The 21,356-nt window shown below is 34.2% G+C and overlaps 1 protein-coding gene across 1 annotated transcript in view; it reads right to left on the minus strand.

The window, feature by feature from the left end:
• Positions 1–21,356, minus strand: part of pnt (ETS transcription factor pointed) — a 325,531-nt gene that overhangs the window by 47,956 nt on the left and 256,219 nt on the right. Inside the window, 3 exon segments of the mRNA XM_074179758.1 lie at positions 2,921–3,127; positions 5,319–5,394; positions 5,396–5,520. Of these exon segments, the coding sequence (XP_074035859.1) occupies positions 2,921–3,127; positions 5,319–5,394; positions 5,396–5,520 (408 nt within the window).

Below are 21,356 nucleotides of genomic sequence, written 5' to 3' on the forward strand. Positions count from 1 at the left end.
CCGATGACTAAACAACTTCGATAGAGTTGCTGACAATAGCAACAGCTCTCAGTTTATTATTATTTTCAAAAAATATCCGAAATATTGGAAGATTATTTAAAAAATCTTTGTGCTACATAACCTAAGAATAATAATTCCCTTTATAGTTTTTGAAAGTGTAAAAAATGGTTAATAAAAAGCATTTTTCATGTCAGTGAAATATCTTCTTTATTATTATAATTCCCAAGAGACAACGATATTGACCTGTGTCTTTGTGCGGATAGCCTCAAAGTGGAAATGTGCTTTTAATGGGATTGCGAAGCTTCAAGATAATGAATATTTTTGAGGTTACGTTTGAATGTAGTTGATTTTTCAAATAATTTCTGTTCCAACTCTGTTGTGAGAATATCAATCAATTGTTTCGCATGATTGTGAATCTGGTGGTGAGATTTTATTCATTAGTACTAACCTCTGAATATAATCGCCATGGTAATAAAATCCTTCGAAAATGCACACCAAATAGCAACTTTCTCGCGAAACCATTTGCGAAGTACGCGAAAACACCGAACCGTGTTTCACACAATGGGACAATCTAACATCGCACCGCGAATGGAACCATCAGCGTACTAAATACGAAAAAATGGCCAACTATTCGACCATTATGAAAGAAGAAGTAGAAGCAGAAGGTACGAAATAGAGAGCAGCATTGGCATTGTTGGAAAGGAAACGGACCATGTCCGAAGATTTGAAGCAATACCTCGCTCGATGCATGCAATAATATTTCTTATCTCACTTTCACTATCGGGTTTATCCTCGTTTTCATTGTTTATATATTTTTTGAGGAATATGAGCGAAATTATCATAGAATGGCGATGTACACGTGAAATTGTTTAAAGATTGATATCTCTCACCATTATGGATCTCGTGGATTACTATTGATCTAGTTTGGTGGTAAGAAGAAGGAATTGAAATATTCAGGGGGAATACCCTGAATCTGAAGACAATCAGCAATCTCATCTCAATTAAAAGGAAGAGATGGAATGGACCCGGTGTTTACCTACTAAGACCGGTGTCCTTCAGGGTAGTGTTTTAGGATCTGACATCGTTATTGACTTCGTAAATGGGATCCGGGTAGAAACAAAGCTTTTCTTGAGAGTTTCAAAAATGTCTTGTTATTCCTCGTGAAAACTTCACTAATGATCATCAAAGATCAAATATCCAAATGCGAACATACAAATTTAATAATAAGCAAATTGCCTGCTCTTTCAACAATGATAGACCATCTTCCCAACTGTGGATGCAAAGCATACTCTCATAATTTGCATCTTAACCCATGGAAGTGACAACCATGTTATTTGATTATAAAAAAAAATAAAATGTTTCTTGTGAGGGGAATAACAAATTAATATTGAGCAGATTTCATACTTCATCAAAATTTTTGTATTATAATGTATTTTCTTTCTACGAACAATTATTTCAATATAATCTGGTCTTTTTACCATAATATCAAGGAACATTTTGTTCAATCCCTAATGCCAACTTTTTTGTTGATTCTTCTACATTCAGGCGATTAAAACAATTCACATCATAATGATTTTGATTCCGTACATCAATGTAGCTCATTCAGCACACTTTTGAACCGCCCTGGTAGGTTTCGACAAAAGACTCTTCAAAATAAGGTTCAACAACTATCCGGTTAATTACTTTGTAGAGTATTAAAAATTTGGGCTTTCCATAATTCAAAAATAAAGATGTTTCTCAACAATTTCCATTTGTAATGAATTTTTATTGGTTCAAGTAAAAATTGATGATGGAATTCGCTGTATTTGTTGAATACCTTATATTGATGACGAACAAATATCCCGAAACGATATGCGAATAATATTCGAGTTGATTCGGATAGAGAACTTGTTAACTGTAAATGCTCTACAATTTCATCGACATAATCGAAGGTTTTTTCAAGAATTCAAGACCCAGGAACCGAAAAGTTATTCAACACACGAAGTACTGGAGAATTTTTACGTTTATTAATACACCTGATGTTCGGAAAAATTCCATCACGAATAAAATACGTAGATTCGGTCGATATCCATGGGTAGAAAAGAAACTCGAGACCATTGTTTACAGGCCGCATTCGAATTTGTAATTCAAATAACGCATTATCTATTCATTAATAATTACAAAAACCTTACAAAACATGAAAAGAAAAAACGAAACACCAACCATCGACGTGTGACAAACCACCTTGAACCATACGAACTTTTTACAGAAATATGAAAACGTCGTCAATTGACCAGACATAACAATCACACACGTTGAGCTTTAACGCATTAACCTGGATTAAGTAATAGCAAAACTTTCGGATTCTCCAATCCGTAACCGATGATTTTTAATTGCAAAATTTCATTTAATAATTCCATATACCGAGGGCAGATATGAATCTTTTTGTTTCGTACACTTTAACGCTGTTTATGAAATGGAAAACGGTTGGTCACAACCGTGAAAAAACGTAAAAAATGGGTCAGAAAATAATTAACGATTTGCTTCATGACTACCTTACACGACGAATATTTGCCAATAACTGAACTCAGAATAAAAGTGAACAGCAGAATCATATTCTGTTTCACTGATAGAGGGTATCAATATCACTATCCGGCTCGAAGGTCCATAAACTGCTAATCTTCCGACGTCAATTTTTTGTCGAACCCTTATCATAACAATTGAGATACTATTCATTTGATAAATATAACTTGAATAAACAGTCAAGTTTGAAAAAAAAGAACATTGTTCTATTGATTCTCATTATATCTCTCAATATTGGGAAATTATTGGGAATAATCAAATAATCACTCTAATGCTTTGATAATGTAAACCTAATCGAATGACGGGATTAATTATTGCATCTAATGAATATATCACATGAAACCTTATGATGACTTACCCTCGTGTAGGAAATTGTTGTTCGTAGGAGGAGGGTTCGAATTATTCTGAGGAACTGGCGAATGAACAGACACCGGTTTCCGGGATTCGTCTTGTAAGACTCCAGGTGCTTGCGTATAATCAATATAAGTTAGTTCTGGAACGCACATTGGCTCGTACAAGTTAGTAGTTTCGACAGAGTTGTTTAGCGCTCTCTCTTTTTCCACATCTGAAAAAGACAAATGAAATGCAGATAATCAGTATTTGTAAAGTAAGTGAATTATTACTATAACTTTTTGAGGGTTTTGATAATGTTATTCAAAAGTGAAAACCTAGGATACGACTTTCTGGTTTATTCTGCTTTTATTCCCTTTCAGCTTTCGTTTTAAGCTCAGCCTATGTTTCTGCTTCAGACATTAATGTCATCAGCAAAACTATTTATATTTCCTTTATATTTTAATTTAAGTAGACAATTCAGATGTATTGTTAATAGAAGAGGACCAAAGACGGTTCCCCGAGGGACATCACATATTGAATATAATGCATACTTTCGATTCAAATATTGTACTTCACTACCAAACAGGGCACATCTTCAACTAGAAATCTGATCAGACTCCTCCTATGTTTTGAGGCGCCTTTGAAACATTTTTGTTTTCATGTATGGCAATAATGAATCATTGGTTGATTTAGTGGTCGATACCGAGCCAAAACCATATTCTAATGGCGCGGATTACATTCGAAGCACGAATCGTCACGGTAGAAGTAATTCATTTATAAGCACATGTTATAACGTATCATTTTCGTCTTCTTTGACGCAAACAGTTCTTATATCGGAGTAATATTGGCATAGATCAAGGTAAATGTGATAAAATTATCGGGAATTAACTAACAACCGATCGAACAATAGTGATAACCATCGGGTATGAGTTTCTGGGTAATAATAACAATAAAAAATCGATTATTACGACACGAGCTCGTTCGGTTAACAAATATTGTTATCCGTAGTGAAATAATGAATTATGACAAGTTCCTCCGCTTTTTATAAACTATCCGATAAAAATATACGCGGGAATTTTGAGGACACGGGGTGGCACCCCCAATACCTGTATTATTGTCACTTTTTTCTTACAGTTAATTTCTTACTTTGAAACCGCCTCGTTTTATAGTTGACCACCCCGATGGTATTTTTCACCCTAATTAAAATTTGTTACCCCCAATTGAAATTTTGAATTTACGTCTTTGGATAACAAGTTCAATATTCGAAAATCATCCCAAACTTCTAAGCTTGTATTACTATAGTAATAAGTGAAATTCATTTTCGATATAATATATTATTCTTCCTCTAGAATAATGAAAAATTATATTTGTTTTTGGATTAGGGTTATTATAGTATTCTTAGTGACAATGCGTCTTTTTATCGATTTCTCGCGCGATTTTGACTGTGTGGACTACCAATTGCTGTTAGCAAAACTTTGAAAACATGGTACAATAATTCTAGCCTTACAGCATTAGAATTATAGATATTATATTATTGGTGTTCTACAAGAAATCATTCTGAGACCGTTTCTCTTCTTAGTTTTTCGCCACGCACTGTTGAATTTTCTTCAAAAATGTGTGCAGTCTATCTGACTTATTATGGGGATTACACCAAAATTCTCTTTGTTGAAAAGGACCTATACGATTTTGAAATAACAGCGGAAAACATATCAATATATAATAAAATGGTGAAATAAAGTAAATTACAATTGAACAGAGTTACGACTAAAATTATTGTATTTGATTTGGTACAAAAAATTGTACTTCTTTGAAAACATTGAGAATGAAGAAGTACCTTCTGCAATGTGGATTTGCTGGCAATTTGCTTAGATTCTAGAATAATATATTCATCGAATTGAGAAGGGACTATTAAGCTTTAAAATGCATATCTTACTGTAGTGAAAATATAATAATATCCTTACATTATGTGAATTCCCATTCTCATACGGTACCTATATGCTTTTCTAAATTGTAGAACAAGTACCTGTAAGACTATAGTATTTACCTAGCAGAAGTACGATATGAGAAGCATGCCTTAATTGAGTAATAAAAACTCTCATAATGAATTTTGTAAAAAATTCTGAATCATAACCGTTCTAGAAGCGCGTGTTTTTTATTCACAAAAACATAACCTATTACTTGACGAATGGGAGGGGTCAATTATTGCCCTCTGTTTTATACAACAGAAAAATTGAATATACTGAATATATATGCTAATTAACTCTCGGTTGATACCAAGAATTTGGCTAACTCTCACGGCAATCATATTTGCAGATTATTGTGTAATCTATTCATCGAACAAATCAGAAAATGAAAATTGAAAAGGGTATAGTTTTTAGGAACGATTATCATTTCATTGTTATAAAACGAATTTCTGCACGTACCTTTTTGTAAAAGGTCCAAATGTTCCCACAGGATGTCTCCGACGAAAGCAGGAGCCCTGGCGGAAAAAGCGTCTTTTTCCCATTGAGCAGATGTCTTTCCCTTTCATTCTGAGCTGATTCAGGGGTATGCAGTCCAGGGAAAACTCTTTGGCGGCCCAATGTAACCAATGGGCCACATGGTTTTCCGTCCATTCCCTGGGATCTGAAACAAGGAAAATACACAATGAACAGATGCGGAATATTTACAGATTTTTTCCGAATGATCAGATATAATATAATTTAATTGGAAGTATGTTTTGATATTTTTGATACCCATTAATTTCGTCGAGTGCTATACAATTACGAACATACCGTAAATCATAAACGCAGAAATAATTTGATAACTTTCTTGTACATGACAAAAAAACTGGAGTCGTTACTATTGGACGAAATGGTTCATCCAAACATGTAGATATAAGATTGCAGTGCATTATATAAATTTTTGAATTTTCTTTGACAGTTTACAGTACACCATTTTCTTCATCAATTGAATTCAGTCTGACATACGGTTGATTTTGACCGTTTTTATGCCTTGATAATTAATACAAAATGGGCAAACATGAATGGAGACATTTCCTGATCTTATACTTTTTTTGTAAGATTCTCAGAAATTGAAATACAAACAAGAACTGCTGCTTTCTAAACTTATAATTACTGAAGAAAGAAACCTAATAACAGTTAGTTATTTGCAAATATAAGTGATTCCAAACAACCGTCAGACATATTTGTCAAATTTTACGCCCTCTAAGAACTTCAGGGGTTTTTCAAAATTTGGGCATACAAGGTGAGCCGTAGGATTCGAAGCAATTGAAATATATTCACAGAAGAATATAGCGGGAAAACAATAATTTTCGGTAGACTTCAGGGAACGGTTTCAGGTCCAACCTTTTTCTCTTTATATAACAATAGTTAATCAACTCAGTAGACTTGAGAATGATACGAGCATTTTTAATAACGCAGATCCATGATGAAAATCGAAAACAAAAACAGAAAAATATTTCAGATAATATCGTTCATGAAACAAGTTAACACTGAATGTTGACAAAAGGAAATATTATATATTATTGAAATGATTTACAAAACTGTAATATAGGCATGAGATGAGATTTGCAATCCTTTGAAATCTTGCCATGGTCTTGTACAGTCGCACTACTACTCACTTGATTATTGGATCAAAAAAGATTCATTAAAAGTGCCTGAATTAGTTTCAGGAAAGAACACATCTATTTCCATGATGAAAGTCATGAATAAAACAAACCTGAAGAATAATACAATATGGTTATTTTTAGGAAAATGTATTTATTTGAGCCTGGGTCAAAGATAATGGAATTATCTTCTATAATGAAAATCACCTAGAATTACATAAGCATAAAATTAAAAATCGACATTTCGTTTTGAAATATACAGTTTTTAACGAAAAACAGGAATAAAAAAGGATTTGGCAGTGAAATTTTGTAATGTGGCATAAAAGACTTATATTTTTTGAAACTTCGTCAACTCAATAACAAAATGAGAGCAATAAGAATCTAACATAGCTTTATTTGAAACTTATTTTGAAGGTGCTAATTGGAATAGTCAAAACTTTGGATTAGAATGTCAATGATCTTGTGTTCAAGTCTCATCAACTGTGGAGTTTTTATTTTTTCGATCACTCAATATTCAAATTATTTACAATTGAATAAAATAACATAAATGGCAAATATGTTCGAATATTTTCTTGGGTTATTTCTTGTTGTGAAATTGAATGATATTAAATCTTATTTCAGAATATTCATGTTATACGCACTTTAATAATTTATGGTTAATTTCATTCTTACGAGTAATGACCATATTTCTCGTTCGTTGAATAATATACTATTATTATTCCGTCCAGTTCCAATATTTTAGAATGAGGATGACATGTTGGAGAAGAAGTTTCAAGTATTCATTGAATTGTGTCAAGCATTCCAGGCTATGAATCTCAAAACGTGGACCAATAGTTTCGGATGACTGGGTACTCCTCGGTCGAAAATCTCGATAACAATATGTCGCATACATCACGAGAACTCGTAATAAGCCTCGGAGCAATGCAAAGTGTCATTAAATCAGGTGATTTCACAATGGTTTATTTAAAACGGATGCTGGAACGTTACACATTGTTGATTTTCAATAGGAACGGAAACTTTCGCTGACCCGTGCTTATCTGATTGTTTCCGGTTTGGCTTTGTTTTTACCATTTGCCCTCTGTCTACTCCCTTTGCCCCTCCACAGCTTTTCGTCTGTAACAGGTATTGCCAGAATCGCAGAGCGTCAGCCTTTCATTTCACCAGCACGTACTTCTCTGTGAAATATTCGCTAATCATCGAACCTGAAGATATTGTAACGGAGCATGAAACACAATATGATCAGAATCAAATTGTACATGGCTTGATAGGTTGCAAAAAGTTTTCAGTATTCATATAAAAACCGCGTCATTATTCGAAAACAGTTCTATACATAAATGATATAACACGTTTTCCTGATAGCAAATTCACGATTCTAGTGAATATCAAACTGACTTGAAATTAAAATGTGTCAATTAATTTCTTGGTTCAACAATATTGGATCACACACAAGTAGTTTGAAGTCATAAAATAATAACCGGAGAAATACAACAAATATGGCAAAGCTGAGATGGATCCAAGATGAGTGAACAAAGTCTAATATAAAGAGCCAAATGAAAGAGTGTTTCTACACATGCCACAAATAATTTTCCACATTTCTCAGTTTGTAGGAGTTTCGAAATATGAGGAGTAGAGAGCTGGTTAACACGAAAACCAATTTCAAAACAGTTTTCAATCATGTCGGAGAAAACCTGGAAGTCCTGGACAATGACTATTTTGCCTGTTCTAAAAACTGCACCCAAAAACGTGACAGTGAATTATAATAGCATCAGAATACCGGTAAATTGAAGCTCTCTCAAACCTCTTTCAAAAATACTCCATTAAATTTGAAACAGAAGATTTTATCTAGAAATGATATGTTCAATTTCGGGAAGGAAATTAATGTAGCCACACTTTTCTTCTAAGACCAACTTGGACGTTGTTGAAAACGAAACTCTAAATCAAATCATCTTTAGGATCCGATGAGACCACAAGCATTCGTTCCTGAAAAATTATATTCTTTCGAGAGTGGCAAATTTCCAACCTGTCTAAAAACAGAAAAAGTTATAACTGTTTTTAAAAAGGTAATTCAAAACTTCTGGAAAATGTACACCCATCACTCTATGGGGTAGTTTTTCGAAGGTCTTCGATGTTGGATTGCTATTTCGCGTTCAGACGCGACAGTGTTAGAAGGCAAAACTTGGCACCTGCTCTATAAGTTCAAAAAACAAGATTTTATAGGCATCAGTTTCCAATTTGTTTCAATTCACTAGAATAATAACATCAGCTGGATATCCACCAGTATCTTTGTGAAGGGATCTCAAAAAGTAATAATTTTGTATTTGTCTACTACTCTACTGGATATTCGGAAATCCAGCAGATGCCAATAAGGATAAAGTACCCGTTTTATTTATGTAAAACACTATCTATGCCGACATAACATCATCATACAACAATTGTAAAGGTTATAATGACTTGAATTAGTTGAAGTTTCGAAAAGAATCGACTCATGAATCTCTTAGATTATTTTCATGATTTGGAACAAAAAAAAAAAACAAAAAACCCGTCTACTCGTCATTAGTAATTTCTCAATAAATCGAGATACAGATCCGTCTATTGTTTCGCGATTTGCTTCAACGAAGAACGGGCACTAATTCAAAAATTTTTCGGCCGTTAACTCGGAAATCATTAACTGGAAATCAGTTTTATTGTTATCGAGTTAGATTTGGTCGACGACTCGCGGAAAATGTGAAAGGAAATTAGTTCGGGAGGCAAAAAATGCCGACGATATCCATCGTAGGTGTTTCGTTAGGCGAAGAGAGAAAGAGAAAAGACAACTAACAATCCTACGGGTTTTTCTAAGGCGATTTGATTGTCTTATAATTCGAGCTTATACTTCTGTAAACAGTGAAGATATAGATAATTGGATGTTGGAATATCGTACCTAATAGCAACAAGATCTCGTAATGATCTTGGAGCACGGAATGTTTTGTGTGACATGCGGCGTTGTCATATAGGAATTTCAAGGATAGTTGAAAGTAGAAGTTACTTTTCAAAGATATGCTCAATTTGTTGTTTTCGATGATATCAATATAGGTTTTAAAAATATGATTGATGTGTTGGGATCATTAAAATACGGCTCAAGCAGGTTCAGAATGTTTGGTTGATGGTTTTATTTCAATTAACATAGGTCCAAAGGAGTAAACTCCACGAATACCCTAAAAATCAAATCAAGTCAATCAATTATCAACTTTTTTAATGTGGTTTGAGTAATTTGTCAGTTCTAGTGAAGATAGGAAACATATTTGGTATCTTTCCTGAGACTTGTAGAAACTCTAAACAAATGAACATTCGTCATAATATTGTAATTATTTTTCTAATAAATTATCAGATATTTCCAGTTTCATTAGCTGTGGTCAACAGATTTCCATACTCGATGTTTCGTCTGCTACTGCGACAACCATTATCAAAGGCTATGCGGCAATGGTCGAAGCGATCTATATTGATACGATGGGCAAATTGAAGATGATCCTGATGCGCAAGCTGACAATGGTCCTGGTGCGTTTCTCCTTGCAAGGGACCATCCATAAATTACGTTACACATAAAAGGGTAGGAAGTGGGGGGGTCGACGAAGTGTTATATTGTGTCACAATGGGATGGGGGTTTTAAATTTCGCGACTTTGAACTATCAATGAAAAACTCAAAAACATTTGCAGTAATGGAACTATTGATTTGGAGTTAGAAAAAGGAAACTTTGAGAGTGCAGGCATTGTGCTGGCTGATATTTGGAGCCAATTGGTCACTGATGATTTTCCTATGGTTGCTGAATACATTAAGAGAACAGATACTGGACTGAATATTGAGCAGGCTAAAGAATTGGAAAATGATGTGACTTGGTACGCAAATAATGTTCTTGAATCGCAATATTCATTATGAATTGTAGAATGCGAAGTTATCTCATGTTGTAGTGTGCGATAATCTGGCCTTTGGCGACTATTGCGAGAGGGGTTTTTCCCACCATCTGTTTTGATTAATCAGGCGTCAGGCGGGTATGTAACCATAGAAAAAGATGACTCCGAAGTTAAATCCGCTCCACTGTTACTTCAGCTAGCTTTTGATCCCCGAGCATTATCACATTTGAAGAAGTTCCGTATGACAGCTAGTGCTCCAGTATCGATGCATACTTGTTCAAGCGATCGTGTGGCATCAGTGGTCTATATTTTGCATCATACAATCTCACTAATCAACACAGGCAATAACATAAGAAACAACAAGAAGTATTGTCCATCGCGAAGATTCGTCACCAGAGTTATTCATACCTGGGGGTAAAATTTTATAACAACCTACCGAAATATGTCAGAAGTGAAAATAATGTAAGAACATTCAAAAGAAGCCTCATAGCTTATATCAGAAGTAGATCCAGGAGAGAGATTCGTGAGTTGATTGAGATACAATAATGATAATGATAATCATAAATATAGCTATGAGTGGATTGTCAAGATAATATTGGTAAACTATCATTGAATGATGATGTCTCGTTTCTACAATTCAAATTTTACCTTCTTGTTTGTTATATAAATCTTTTAATTTTCATTATTGTACTTATATACTTATATACAACCTATGTGATAGAATATTGTGTTAAGCGTACTAAATTTATTATTGTAAAAAATGTAATTATGTGTTGTGTTACCACGTACAAGTTGTTGAAGCTCTCAACAACTTCTGTTGGTTCATTGAAATGTTTATTGTATTTATCGTGTATTACTTTAGTATGTTCATTTACTATTAATAAACAACATTCATTCATATCATTCATTCATTCATTCAAAGAATTGCAGTTAGACGTGCCAGAGAAACTCTTTGTTTGAATGATAACGTTGATGCTGTATGACTGGATCAAAAAGATGTTGACATAACGAATGTTCCTGATATCAACAATACAAACGAGAACAGAGTGTCTGCTATGCCAGGAGTGGATTCAAATTTCAAATGCGCCGTACGGAAATAAAGGCCAAGAAAACCTAGAGTCCATGGACTAGAGATGGTTGAGCATGATCTTTAATTAACATAAATAATCGTTTTTTGTTTTGATACTTTCTTGAAATGTTTGATTTGATATTGATTTTATTAAAAAATTATTTAAATTGAACAAATTTCGGAACTGCTGTTTCAATTCAACAACTATTTCTAGATGTAAACTTGTGAAATATGTGACGTCACACTAAGGAGGGAGGTTTCACAAATGTAACCAGCTGTGAAAAAGACGGGACAGGGTAAGAAATAATGAATTTCATGTGACGTAATTAATGGATTACCTCTAATAGGGCTAAGTGTCAGGTGTCAGACTGCTCTTTTACCTGATTGAACAATCATTTGGAAAGATTACTAAGCTTATTAAGGTTAAGATACTTTCATATTCAACACATGACAACCTCAATATCGACCTGAAATCTTTTCAGAATGCCATTGTGGTGCCATAGGGATATTCCAGAAGTTGGTCCAGAGGTATGATTCCAGAGCTGTACATTCAGACCGGAAGGGAGCGTCTCCTGACTATACCTGACGGAGGCATTTGCAGACTGACTGCCTCACTAGACACATAAATGCAGGTCCTATCTGCAGTCAGTTTTTCTTCAGTTAGAAAAGTCCCACTCTCGCCAACTGACTTGAAATATCATCACCAAGAAAAAGACAACCAACGTATAATTTCATCTAACTTCACTCGATTCTAGTGGAAAAGAAAAAACTGATAGCTTCAAACATGGCAACACAGCTTCCCTCATGTTCTGAAAGATTATCCCCATATCTCGTCTATATGATGTAGACGATCGGGCTACTGGCTAATTAGCCGCTACTGATGCGTAAATGATTGGCAGTAAAATTATTTATTTCTCAGTGGAACATTAATTAATATTTATTATAACGAAAATGGCATTAAAAGTTTATAGAGATTGTTCGGTGTATACCGCCGTATATAAATCCGTAATTAGTCGGGTAAACATCGATGATATTGACCAATTAGGGCGGTCTGATTTGTTCCGATCACGGCATGATTAGATTTAAGGAATTTGCTAACAAGAAATAAATCTGACTCTTGATGAGTTCATATTTCGTCTTGAATGCCACTTCTGAAATAATGATGATCAGATATCGAACAGAATAAAGTAAACAACTTAAGACTTCTACTGGATGTTCGGAATAACCGAACGCAATTATCTCGACCTTTTCACCATTAATTGGTATCGTTCGACCACCTTAATCTAGGAATTTCTTTATCGGTGGTCAAAATAATCTAGTCTTTTACCGACGACATAATTCGAAAATGGGATGATGACGTCACGTAATTGTAGTCGCATGTCCTTACTAGAAACAGAGTTGGCTATTCTTGGAAAGTCATTGTTACTCGATTACAGACACCATTGTTTTGGTGGTCATGAAACTCGGTTGATGGAGTCACACCAGAATAGTGTTTATTGCGAACTGAGAAGTAATTTTTTGTTAAATGAAGCCCGATAGAACCGGAAAATTACGTCTTCTGTCGATGTTTACTTTTGGACAAGCAAGAAATTCTTGCTCAATTCTCAAAGTATAACTCTTGATCACATAGAAATCCAAAAATTTTAAAAATCCGTTCGGATCTGCTTTTCTGCATGGCCCGTAACGTTTAAATGGCAAACAGAGGAGCGATGCATGTTTAAGGTAGATAGTGAGCGATAGATGAACTTGATTTGCGATAGTTATCGGTGTGACTATATCTCTTAACAAGTTTGAACCCATTCTCCAAAAAGTCCATATAAAGGCCACATATATCGAATCGATCCTGCGGTATATGAACGAGGTTTTCTTCAAGAGCCTTGGATACCCTGGCTCATCCACGAACCAGACCTTTCAGGGCTTCATCATGATTTGTCGCAAACGTATCTTGAAAAACTTGTTCACCTGACGGTTTACCTTTGCTCAAAGGAGCTTTGACATCTGTTGAAGAAGTTGAGAAATAAAAAATCAGCAATTAGCAAAGAAATAACTGCATTTATATTTAAAATTTCTTCACTTCTGAAGACGGAGGCAGATGTTGGCCTCCGAAACGTAAGATAACTATTTTTTTGACATGCAATATTATTGAATACGAAGTTATTGATAAATAGAACTTGTTTTGCCTGAAAGGTTTGCCCTTTCTACCTACCTGAATAAAGTTCACTATTTTAATATCAATATTTTTCAGATTGTGGAAAGTGAAAATACAAAAAAAGGGTCCATAAAAATTTGATTTTCCTCCAGAAAACTGCCTTTCATTCCATAGTTACTTCGAATGGAACAAATATACAAGTAGTTAACCAAACCTCTTGATGTAGTCTATGAAATGTGTGAAAGCAATTTTTTTAACTTTTTAATGGTATTATTAATGTTGATGCAAATGGTACTGGTATAATCAATGTAGATTGGCTATAATTATAACTTTGTAATTATTAAAAATTTCCACAAAAGCCACAAATGTGCGGCTGGCTTGCGTTGATTTTTTTCATACATACTTATTAGTCGAGTTTATGTTCTTTTCATTTGTATATCAAATATATCATATCAAAGGCCTCACATATGGGTCTGATTGCCTATAAACTGACCATTAATATTATTTCCAACAAGATTTAATGTTGGGCATTTCATATAGAAAGAGCGTCTCTCCGATGCCGAGATATTTTCAATTTTCTTTCTTCCATAATTCACGAATGTAGTTACTACTAACATAGTTATAAAACACCAGCTCTTTCGATTCTGCATCTTCCATTCGATTTTCCTGTTATATGTCATTTCCGAAAAGAGACTCGGAAAATCTACGATTATCATTCTATAAAACGACAATTTCCTCATCTTCACACATTTCAATATTCGCCACAATTTATTTGTAATTTCCTTCGTAAAGAGCAGATGAATGATGGAATCCTTCAAAATATATCACATAGAATTGAAATAGCTATACAGAAAAATGCAAAAACACCTTATGAAAAGAGGAAACAATTATATTTGACGAAACCTAATGATGATGTGATATATTGTCGGTTGGTTAATGAGTTCCATTCTTGAAACAACCGCCATTGTGAATGCAGGTTTGATTCCTACTCTGGAACTGGTCTGGTAATTTGTAATCTGGGTTGCTGGAAGTGTACATTGAGTCACGTTTTACCTGTACGTTAGAAGGTAAGACCTCTTTAATTCCTTACTCGCACAAGTCTTTTGAATGAGCTTGTTTCATTGTTTATAGTTCACTTGATAGAAATTTTAAATTGAAAAACAGTGCACTTTGTTTCATCTCTCTAAGTACCGTAGTTTTCCCGTAATTAATTATTAAAAATCGAATGTCACGTCACGGTGTGACGTCACGGCCCTATTCCCGCTTCTTGTTCGATTGACCAATAGACACAATAGAAATAATCAACATTGCCGAATTGTAAAATTTACGGAGCCTATAATTATCAATTTATTTATGGAAGTGTATATGAACCCGTTAACGTTTAAATTAATGAAAAATTCTACACATGAAATAAAATGTACACGAAAAATCATGTTTCGAACTATGTTCTATATCTTAAATCAGTACACAAAGTCGAAAGATTACAAAATATTTATCTAAACTATGATTTTATACATTATTTAATATACGGCTTTGAAAATCAAAAAATATAGCAAACTGGATTGAAGAATCCTGAAATATTCAATTTATTCTACAATCCTCAATCTGTATAAATGCAATTTATTATGAAAAAAATTATTCCTACATATATACCTCCTTCTAATAATGCTACTAAATTCAAGCGTTTTAGGCTCGCTTGGGTAATTTGTTGAATCTTCCAAAACTTGAAAGAAAGGTTGAATGAGGTCAAGTATAGACAGAATTAATTGCATTCGAACTGATCCAACAAAAGCTTCTGAGGTAATGACATTAATCATTTGATAAAATCTAATGAGGTAAAATGAAATGCATTTGATTTTTTTGCAAAAATATTAATTCATTTTCTTTCATACTTTCAGCAACAGTATTAACCCCAGATAATACTTTTTGTGGAGAATACTTTAAGTTGAAATAAAATACTGTGTCATCAAATTCTATATTTGCGTTCCCCTGTCATTTATAGTCACTTTTTAAATGATTTCTATAAAGTCTTGGAAGAGTGGAAGGATTGTAGTTATTTCTTTGGGAACCTGAACTCATTATATGAAATAACTCACCTATAAACCAATTCGCTTTCTGTTTTCTTGGGCCTTTTCGCACAATTAAAATCAGCACAAGAATGAACCATATTAATATTCAAATATATCTCTGAAACACTTTTGAAACACACACAAACTAAACTCGATGAAAAAACGAATTGTTCCTACGCGAGCTGTCAGCTAAGAAAAAGTTGAAACTCTATTTTCCTGAGAAAATGAACGATCAATTAAAATTTTCTGTAATTATTCATTCATTTTTTAAAGAATAAAGCCAGCAAACAAATAAATATACAATAATAAGATCGCTGGAATCCACGAATTAAGCATAAAAATGGATAATAATATTTGCATTGATAACTAATATAGTACAAGTTATATCTAAATATGATTCTAAATAGAATTTACCGAGCAGTATTTTCAAACTGTTTTCGAATGCTCATGAATCCTAATAAAATAAATCAATTATGCATTCATGCCACCCACCAAAAATAATAAGAAATTTAACGTTACTGGTATATTAGCCATATTGTTATCCAGTCAGCCAGCGCCCTCTGTAATGTATGCGACAATGTGCTCTTTCTACTGACAATGGTTTCCTCACATAACTACGTATTTTTGTTAAAATAATTTCAAAATGAATGTTGAGCCTACTTTTTTTTAAAGCTGACTCCGACAACTTCCCAAGAGTCGATTTTGAAATGATCGATGAATTTTACTTGAAAAATTTGCAATACTTTGGTACCGAAATGTAGAATGAAAAATTGAAACGGTAGGTGGTATATTTAGAAGGTCCTTTTATTCATATGACATTCATTTCAGACTTCGTCTTTTATCGAAGGATGGTAAATTTTGATTTCATTTTAGCTCGGCCAACTGAAGAAAATCATAGATCTCTTAGAGTTTCGTTTTTTGGAACACTGAAAAACTTTTTGTCTGGTATGGATGATCTGTTTTCACAACTACCATTTTGGTGGTAGTAATGGTAAAATTCAATCCAAAAATAACCAGAAAAAATATTTATCGGAATGTAAACTAATGACACGGAATATGCAGCAAAATAGGCACCCGCCGAGACCTACCTTTTACAAAAAAAAACCTTATTTAATTACATAACTGTAACAGTTTTTATTAACACCGAGTTGACAACAATAACAACAAAAATGGCGTCTGTCAAATTGGATCATCAGATCTGTGATTGGATATTAAAAAACAATACACTTGGCAACTCCGCTCTAGACACGATCTATTTTATTGGTCAACAGACACGCGGCCAACTTAAATTCTTGCTTTTCGAATTGTTCTTTTTTCTGCAAATATAAAGAGATCTTGGGACCGATTAGGCTTGATAAGTGTAATATACCCCTTACTCGATTAGTCTATAAGCAAACCAGTATTATTTTCCATAGCATGAAACAAGCCCATTGATGATGAAAGAATGGATTGTTGGCTAGGAATATTATAAATTTGAAAACATCACATTCGGCCACAATAAATAACATTATTTGACTAGGGCCGCTTGACCATAAAATGGTTCGCAGTGTCTACACCTGTGTTTACTTATCGCACTGGGTCCGTTTTTATGGTTTTTAAATCAATCTATCTGTTTCACTGTCATGGCGCCATAGGCAGGTGAAATAGTTAATGTTCATAAGCAAGCCGCATAACACAGCGGTTTATAAGTTGCCAATCTGAATTCATCTAAAGTGAATATCTTGATTTACAGTACCATAAATTAACAGACGATTCTTAAGGTAATTTCAAGACGAAAAGTTCATATAAACATGGGTCCGCAAATCCTTCGTTCTCAAGATACAGGGTGTTAGAATGAAAATAAAAAAAGTTATTCGTAAATATCTTAAATATCTATTACTTAATTTTGTTGTTATTTGGCAATGGTATTTATAACATTAAAGAGCTAATTTAGCCCGAACGTGATTCAATTTATCAAGTCCAGTGGCGTCTCGAGTGGGATTTGAACGAATATTTTTTACTTAAAAATGTACGCCACTGACTGTTGTGCAATTTTTATTATTTCGTTGGATTGAGCAATTAGAAATACGACTTTTTTCTCTCGTGAATTTTTTTCGTATCTTGCTTAGTTTTTAAGAAAAAAAAGTCGACCTAATTGCATATCCCTGGACCTCACAAGGAATAATATGGGGAATTAAATGTTTCTTTTGGAAATTATTATTTTTACAATTTTTCATCGCTAATTATGTAACAATAACAACAAATATTAAATAACATTAACATCTAGACTAACAAATTGCACTAAATTAAGTGTTGGACAGTTGTTGTCAACTTTATAAGCAAGTGTGTTAAGTGGTTATTTTTTGAACCATTTTTGTAAAACATGGTTCAATTCACTAACAGTGAAATGGCAGATATGCATTTCTGTTATGGAATAGCTCACAGAAACTCGAATGCTGCAAGACGCATTTACCATGAAAGATTTCTTCAGCGTGTAGTGCCTAATAGAAGAACTTTTGTACGTCTCCATGCACGACTTCATTGGGAGGCCTGCAACGGTACGAACAGTTCAAATTGAAGAAGCTGTTTTAAATGAGATTGAAGTAAATCCCCATAGCAGTACTCGGAAAATAGCTGAAGAAACTGAATATTACCCATGTCACAGTGTGCCAGATTTTAAGAACCCAGCAGCTATATTCCTATCCTATATTCCTATGCAACGTGTGCAAGCTCTATTGCCCAGAGGTTTGCCTGCAAGAATAAAATCAGGTTTCCTAAGTCGAATATTGTTTACAGATGAAGCTTTTTTTTACTCGCAATTCAATTATTAACTTCCACAACAATCACATTTGGGTCGAAAACAATCCTCCACACGCCTTGATATAAAATAATTTTCAAGAACGGTTTTCTTTTAATATTTGTGTTGGAATTGTCGGTGACCATCTGATTGGGCCTCACTTCCTTCCACCTAGACTTAATGGAGAAGAATACCGAAGGCTTATAGAATTTGTTTTACCTGGACTTTTAGAAGAAATTCCGATCATGGAAAGATTCCGTATGTGGTATATGGTGGCACGGCAATTTTTGGATGAAAATTACCATAAACGATGGATTGGGAGAGCTGGTCCACCTCGCTCGCCCGAAATAAACCCCTTAGATTATTTTCTCTGGGGACACTTGAAGCGTTGGTAAATAAACTGCTATTCAACGTGAAGGATTTACGGAATAAACTCATCAATTCATGTGACATAATGAAAAATACGTCAGGTATTTTCAGAAGAGTGCGAAATTCAATGATGCGGCGGCTAGACGGTTGTATTGAAGCCGATGGAGGCCATTTCCAACGCTCAATTCAGTGCAATTCTTTAGTATAGATGTTAATGTTATTTAATATTTGTTGTTATAGTTACATAATAAGTAATGAAAAATTGTAAAAATAATAATTTCCAAAAGAAACATTTGATTCCCCATATTATTTCTTGTGAGGTCCAGGGATATGCAATTGGGTCGACTTTTTTTTCTTAAAAACTAGGCAAGATACGAAAAACATTCAAGAGATAAAAAAGTTGTATTTCTAATTGCTTAATCCAAAGAAATAATAAAAAATGCACAAAAGTCAGTGGCGTACATTTTTAAGTCAAAAATATTCGTTCAAATCCCGCTCGCCACGCCACTGGACTTGATAAGTTGAATCATGTTCGGGCTACATTAACTCCTTAATGTTATAAATACCATTGACAAATTACAACCAAATTAGGTAAAGGATATTTACGAATAACTTTTTTTTTATTGCAACACCCTGTATTTTGAGAAAGAAGGATTGGCGGACCCATGTTTATATGAACATTCCGTCTTAAAATTACCTAAAGAATCGTCTGTTGAATTTATGGTACATATTTAGTTAACACCATGTATAAAGCATTTCACCTGGCTGGAAAATATAATTCTTCAACAAAGAAGACAAATATCTCTTTGAATACTTCTGACCTCTTCTAGGGATTGCACGTACAAGGTAAGACCGCGTTGATCCTCATCTTGCACAAGTTTCTACTTTTTGTAGTTGTAGTTTGTATGGGAAGGATTTTTGTTTCAACACATCTTCACCGGCAGCAAGAGTTTGCATATCTCAATAAGGATCTAGAAGTGATTTCGAATTGGGGTGAAAGTAACCAGATTCAATTCTCTGTCACAAAAATCCAGGCATCGGTTTTCCCCAAAGAAATAAATGTCTTCAAACCGGATAATGTCAGGACAGACAATTCCGCTTTCTGTTTCGATAAGTTTGTTGGGGGTTAAAATGGACACACTCATGTCGCTGGAATTGCAAAGACTGCTTCTCAAAAGGTTGGAACACTGTACCGAACCTGAAAACTGTACAAACTTCAGCAACTTCTGTTGCTTTATGAAGCTCAGATCAGACTTTCTTTGGAGTATTGTTCACATATATGGAGCTCCGCCCCTAAGCATACTCTGAAGCTGCCTGATTCCATCCAGAAAAAAGCCATCCACCTGATTGGAGAGGCGAACATCACTTGCAACCTTGATAGTCTGGAATATCAAAGAAACATTGGGATTTGTCTCTCTTCTATAGATACTTTTACGGGAAGTGGTCAAGTGCCACAAGAGCGGTACATAACAGAAATACGCGACGGACTGTGGCTGCTCATCGTTTTGAGGTTCAACTCAGTACACCTCGAACCGCACTGTTTCATTTGGAGAACTAAGTTTATGTGAAATTAACTTCTTGAGAACGTTTTTCCAAATCAAATGTGAATCGCTACTTTCGCAAAGGCACCGCTCTTAGAGCGCCTTAAGGATTTTTTTGTAGTGCTTGTGTTTGGTCCTTGAGAAAGACTAAAAACCAATTATAATGAATTTACAACTGTTCTGGGAACTCATAAGAAAGTAAATTTTACGTACATGTAGAGTAGTATACAAATTTTCATCGTGTTGGTGAAATTTCTGAAGCACTGTGTCCCTCGACTGAAATTTTCATTCAAATCCTTTCTCAATGTCTGTTCGACAATGCGAGACCCATTGAAAAAGCGTTGGTAATAATGGACTTTGTAGGCGTATATCGAAACTCTTACAATTGGTGACCGCTCAACCGATAACTTTTGTACCATATCAAAGTAAAAATCTGATGTGATTGCGTCTGTAAAACAATGGTGTACCGAGAATCTGCTGTCTCTCGTTTAGCCTCTCTCTCTCTCTTTGGTGTCTACACAACGATACACTCGACGGATGAAGTGAGACATCAGATAGAGAATAAATTGGAATACGAATCTTTTTTGCTGATGGAAATGACTCTGAAGTAATCATAGGGTAATAATTTTGGATGTAAATGATCCTTAAATCACTATTTTCAAAGGAAATGTCAGGTCATCGGATAACGATGAGATTGGAACCTTTGGTGTGAAATTTGAATAACTTTTTGCGAGATCAATCAATTGGTCTCGAAAAAAAAGTTATTCAAGGTCATCGGAAGTTATACGTAAATTAATATTGAAGGAATTATCAGAACAAGCGAAAGTAATGATAGATAAGCAAAAATCCATGCTGAACCAGTCTCCTAAGGATCACAATAGAAGGCAAAAAACTGGGAAAAAAGTTAGCGAAGAACTTTTGTGTTGCTAGTAATAGTAAATAATCGTAACTCTCTACGTCATATTATCTTCTGACGAAAATTGAATTATGCAC

The sequence above is a fragment of the Leptinotarsa decemlineata genome, unplaced genomic scaffold (assembly GCF_025532065.1).
Source record: "Leptinotarsa decemlineata unplaced genomic scaffold, Ldec_3_MD MMD2_tig00026282_RagTag_RagTag, whole genome shotgun sequence".
Lineage (NCBI taxonomy): Eukaryota > Metazoa > Arthropoda > Insecta > Coleoptera > Chrysomelidae > Leptinotarsa > Leptinotarsa decemlineata.